The sequence below is a fragment of the Dipodomys ordii genome, unplaced genomic scaffold (genome assembly GCF_000151885.1).
Source record: "Dipodomys ordii isolate 6190 unplaced genomic scaffold, Dord_2.0 Scaffold27, whole genome shotgun sequence".
NCBI classification, from domain to species: domain Eukaryota; kingdom Metazoa; phylum Chordata; class Mammalia; order Rodentia; family Heteromyidae; genus Dipodomys; species Dipodomys ordii.
The window spans coordinates 18,957,725-18,962,489 of record NW_012267243.1 but is presented as its reverse complement, the minus strand read 5'-3'; the positions used below and the strand labels follow the sequence as shown (position 1 = coordinate 18,962,489).

Below are 4,765 nucleotides of genomic sequence, written 5' to 3'. Positions count from 1 at the left end.
CAGCACCTAGGTTCAGGCCCCAGGACAGCACGCACACACACACACACACACACACGCACGCATGCGTACACGCACGCACGCATGCACACACACACACGCACACGCACGCACACGCACGCATGCGTACACGCACGCACGCATGCACACACACACACACACAAAGTGCAGTTAGCCCTCCCTCTTTAGAAATCCCACTTTCAGGCAAAGGATAGAAATCAATTCAGGGTGCTGTGATTGTTTTAGGGTATCATCATACTTTTAGGGTCTCCTTTGGGACTTCAGGATTCGCCAAGGATGATCAAACCCTTTTGACTGGTCTCTGCTCACATGTCTCAGTTGAAATGGATGTGCTGAAACAGCTGATTGGTACAACGCAGACTAACGCAGCAAGAGGCTGCTTTCCACCCGCACATGGCTCACACCTTCAGCATTCTTTTGGTATGACTATTTTATTTAGGGTTTCCTTCAAATAGCAACTTATGGATGATCATTTTCTGCCATACAGAGACTCCGTGTGTCCTGGAACACAAGTCCACACCCCACCATCCGCAGGTGTGGAGAGAGCATACGAGATGGTGGTTTGATGGTTCCAAGGACCCGACCCGGGGAAGAATGCTTCCCTTAGCCACAAAGAACAGCGAAGAGAGCTCTGAGATACGGTATGGCTTGGGCCAAGGAGGGAAAAGGAAACCCACTAGCACAATCACAGCAGGGCCTGATTTGAATAGAGACACATCCTGATCTTACAACCCCTCATTTGAAAAACACATTCTGGGGCCCCCTTTGGTGTAACTGAATATGGGGGAATCAAGGCGGCCATTTGATCGGAGTTTCCTGCGGAGTCAGCACCATAAAGACGCCTGTGAAGTATGGTGGTGCCTGAGTGCTTCCCAACCCTGCCATGGCGGCCACAGCTTCCTGGGATCTTGGACTATGTATTTTCATCCTTTAATCTTAGTATTTAAAACTACCTTCACAGAAAACCTCTGTCTGTATCCAGTGCACAGAGCAAGAAGCCCACACTCCTGAGTCTGAGATAGGGGACGTAGATTCCACGGCACCTGCAACTTCAACAAACTGGCTTTTACAGCCTCCCCGGGCCTTGAATTGCTCATGGAGAAACATTTTCTTAGCCGTGGGAGTAAGGATTAGAAGCAGCAATGAAGAATATCAGAAAAGAGATGTGCTCTGGGATGTGTGCCTGCAGACGTGGGTTCTAATGGGAATTGAATCCCGGAGATTCTTACAGATACCTCTCAGACTCTAAGATGTACAACAGGGGAGGAAAAAGAAGCTTCTAGAGAATGAATAAGGATTTCTTTTAACCTAAAGTAAAATAAATAAGCAACTCCATACAGACTTAGACAAGTTTCAGGTTTGTTTGTTTTTAATTCTCTCCCATTGGAGAAAGAATCAATCCAAGAATTACAACACGTCCAGGTCTGTAGGATTATGGGATCATGCCAATGCCCGAACAATTAAAGCAAGAGCTTCAGCAGGAAGACACCAGCCAGGACTGAGGAGATGGTGGACGCCTGTCGGGGGCTTGCGTCCACAGCCCTGGGACAGGTGGTGTGTATTTGTGTTGAGTCTATCACAGTGACATCCTCCAGGTTGCAGGCAGATTCAGTTGCACAGCCCTTTCCAAAAAATACCACGGAAGTCTGACCACCTACGGTTCCTGCCAAAAAAAAAGAGAGAAAAGCCTCGGCAGTGAGTCTCTGCGCCTGCCGCTCCCCCCGGCTCACGTCACCTCCTGTGGTCAGAGCGCCTCCGGCTCAGGAACAGACGGTCGCCATGTTCTCTCTGGTAGAGGAGAGACCTCACGGAGGGACTGAGCCTGGGGCCTCTGTGTTCGGGAGGAGAGCTGTGGCCGACGGAGGCAGAAGCTCTGGAGTCTGGCTAAAACTCTTGTGTGGTATACCTGTCTTCTTCCTTAGATTTGCGTTGTTTGGGGAAACCAATCGAAAATAGTATAGCGTTCCCTTTCAAGATAAGGCTCCTTCTTCCAAAGGCCCCGGGGAGTAATACTGTGAAAACTCTATGCTGCCCGTGTAATTTGGAGTGAAAGACTGTGTCCTCATCAGTGGCTTCATTCCCCTTCTGAATCTCATGTGACATCCCACGTGCCCAGGCATCCCAACTCCGGACCAAGTTCCCTCCCGGGCCAGCCTCAGATTACCAGCCTCAGCTGACAGCTGACAGCAGTCAGCAGCCACAGACACCACGGGCCAGCCGCCCCTCCACGGGGGCCCACGCCCACACCTACAGGTGCTGAGGGGCCAATGACTGGTGGTGGACGCGGTGGAGTTTTGACGTAACTAGTTCGTTATCTACCAGATGGCTTGTGCCCTAGATCTGCCCTTTCAGAAGATGAACCTCAATGCTTGGGAAAAAATACTGGTACCTGTGCCAGTGACCTCCACACAGCTTTTCTCTGTCCCTGTGCATTTCAGAGGAGCCGGGACGCAGGAAGACTCTCTCTCGGCGTAGCAGGCAGGACATTCAACTCCATTGGTGACTGAGGACTTCTGAAACACTGAATGAAGAGAGGTCAGTTTTCACCCTGAGGCCTCGGCACGAAAAATAGCTGGGAATATGACTACCCACCTCCACCCCGGGTCGTGATTCCTCCCAAAGAATTTACAGCCGTGATGGCATCGGTGGGCAAAAGGGCCGTAAAGAAATCCAGCGGTTCTGTCCAATGACCCTCTTCACCTTTGCGGAAGAAAGCTATCTACACAATGGGGAAAAGGGTCACTTCTGATCGAAAGGAATGCTCTAAAATGTGTTCAGGGCTCACACCTGCAGTCCCGCCTCTCGAGGAGGTGAATGGGGCCTTAAGGTTACTTAAGCCTAGCAGCGTCAGACCGGCCCGGAAACGTGGCGAGACCGGCCTCAACAAAGGAAAACCAGTGTGGAGCCAGGAAATGAGATTCTGACATTGCAGCCAGCAAGCACATCTGCTAGGAGGCAGAAGTTTCGAAGAGCAAACCTCTGGGCCTCAAAGGCACTGTGACAGACCCCGGCAGCCCACCATCATCCCAGCTACTCAGGAGGCTGAGATATGAGGATCACAGTTCAAAGCCAGCCTGAGTGGGAAAGTCTGTAAGACTCTTGTCTCCAATGAACCACCAAAAAGCCATAAGTGGCACTGTGGCTCAAGAGGTAGAGCACTAGCCTTGAGCAGAAAAGCTCAAGGACAGTGTCCAGGCCCTGAGTTCAAGTATAGGACCAGTGCCAATCCCCCACCAAAAAATACCCCCCCCAAAAGCCAGTGTGAGAAATTATATAGAGGAAGAAGATGTCAGCGGGATGCAAAGCAAAGCATTTGTTTCTCTGTTTGTAAAATGGGCTTTGAACGCAGGCCAGGAGGTCACCCCTAGCTTTTCCAGCCAGGCTGACACTCGTTCCCCTTGAACCATAGCGCTACTTCCAGCTTTTGGGGGACTAATTGGAGCCAAGAGTCTTACAGACTTTTCTTCCCCAGGCTAATTTCAAACCACAATTCTCAGAGGTTAGAGACTCCTAAGTAGCTAGAATTACAGGCACGAGCCACGGGCCCCTGGCCAGATCAAAGCCTTTCACTCTACACTCAGTCTCTCTATACACCCACTATTAGAGAAAACCCCGAGAACCAGCCCTGCCACTCCGCTGTCAGGCGGTCTCCCAAACAGGAGAGACGCTTGTTTATATCCAACCTTGACCCTTCCAGCAGACAGTGAAAGTAGAAGCAATTAGCAGGCAAAACCCCAGCATCTCCGCAGTAGAAAGAGGTTCTAGTCAGGCACTCACAAGTTAGAGAAAAAAAGCCACAGGACGGAGACAGGAGCGAAGGGAGACACAGCGAAGTTGACACTTACCCGGAAAGTTCTTGTTGCATTTGTCAGTTTGGCAGCATTGGTTGTTGTACTCAAAGGTCCTCTGCTCGCCGAGTGTGGCGGAGAAAGACAGCGGCACGCAGCCAGACAGACAGCCCTTCTGCCTGTGCTGTTTCACCAGGGTCCCTGCGGAAAGGGGCGGGCGGCCCTCCCTCAGTCACCCTTCCAGGGCGCTCGGCCTGCTTGTCCCGAACAACCCAATGGAGGAAGAGCTTCTGTTAGAAATGGAGTGTCCAGGGTAAAGCATTTGCCTCGCACGTGGGAGACGCTGGGTTTGATCCCCTGCCTCCCTCCCTGCCTCCCTGCCTGCCTCCCTCCCAGCCTCCCTCCTTCCCAGCCTCCCTCCCTCCCTGCCTCCTTCCCAGCCTCCCTGCCTGCCTCCCTGCCTGCCTCCCTGCCTCCCTGCCTCCCTCCCTCCCAGCCTCCCTCCCTCCCTGCCTCCCTGCCTCCCTGCCTCCCTCCCTTTCTCTCTCTCTCTGTCTCTGTCTCTCTCTTACACATACACATACTTTGAAGTAAGGGAGTGTCATTTCCCAATGGCCCCAGAAAAGTCAATAGAAGGCCACCGTGCTCACCAGCCCCTCTCCCCTTCCCTAGAGAGTCAGCTGCCCTCTGTCCACCACCTCCATCTACCCCTCCATCCACCCCTCCATCCATTCCTCCATCCACCCCTCCATCCACCCCTCCATCCATTCCTCCATCTACCCCTCCATCCATTCCTCCATCTACCCCTCCATCCATTCCTCCATCCACCCCTCCATCCATCCCTCCATCCATCCCTCCATCCACCCCTCCATCCATTCCTCCATCTACCCCTCCATCCATTCCTCCATCCATTCCTCCATCTACCCCTCCATCCATTCCTCCATCCACCCCTCCATCCA

At 52.5% G+C, this 4,765-nt stretch overlaps 1 protein-coding gene across 3 annotated transcripts in view; it reads right to left on the bottom strand.

Moving 5' to 3' along the window:
- Positions 1 to 1,381: 1,381 nt before the first annotated feature.
- LOC105985180 (protein RoBo-1-like) overlaps positions 1,382 to 4,765 on the bottom strand; it is a 6,544-nt gene continuing 3,160 nt past the window's right edge. For all 3 annotated transcript variants that reach the window (XM_013015595.1, XM_013015598.1, XM_013015597.1), the window contains exons 4-6: positions 3,864 to 4,007; positions 2,408 to 2,539; positions 1,382 to 1,681 (exon numbers count right to left, since the gene is read on the bottom strand). In XM_013015595.1, the coding sequence (XP_012871049.1) occupies positions 1,479 to 1,681; positions 2,408 to 2,539; positions 3,864 to 4,007 (479 nt within the window). In that variant the 3' untranslated portion in view covers positions 1,382 to 1,478. The remainder of the gene's footprint in view (positions 1,682 to 2,407; positions 2,540 to 3,863; positions 4,008 to 4,765) is intronic.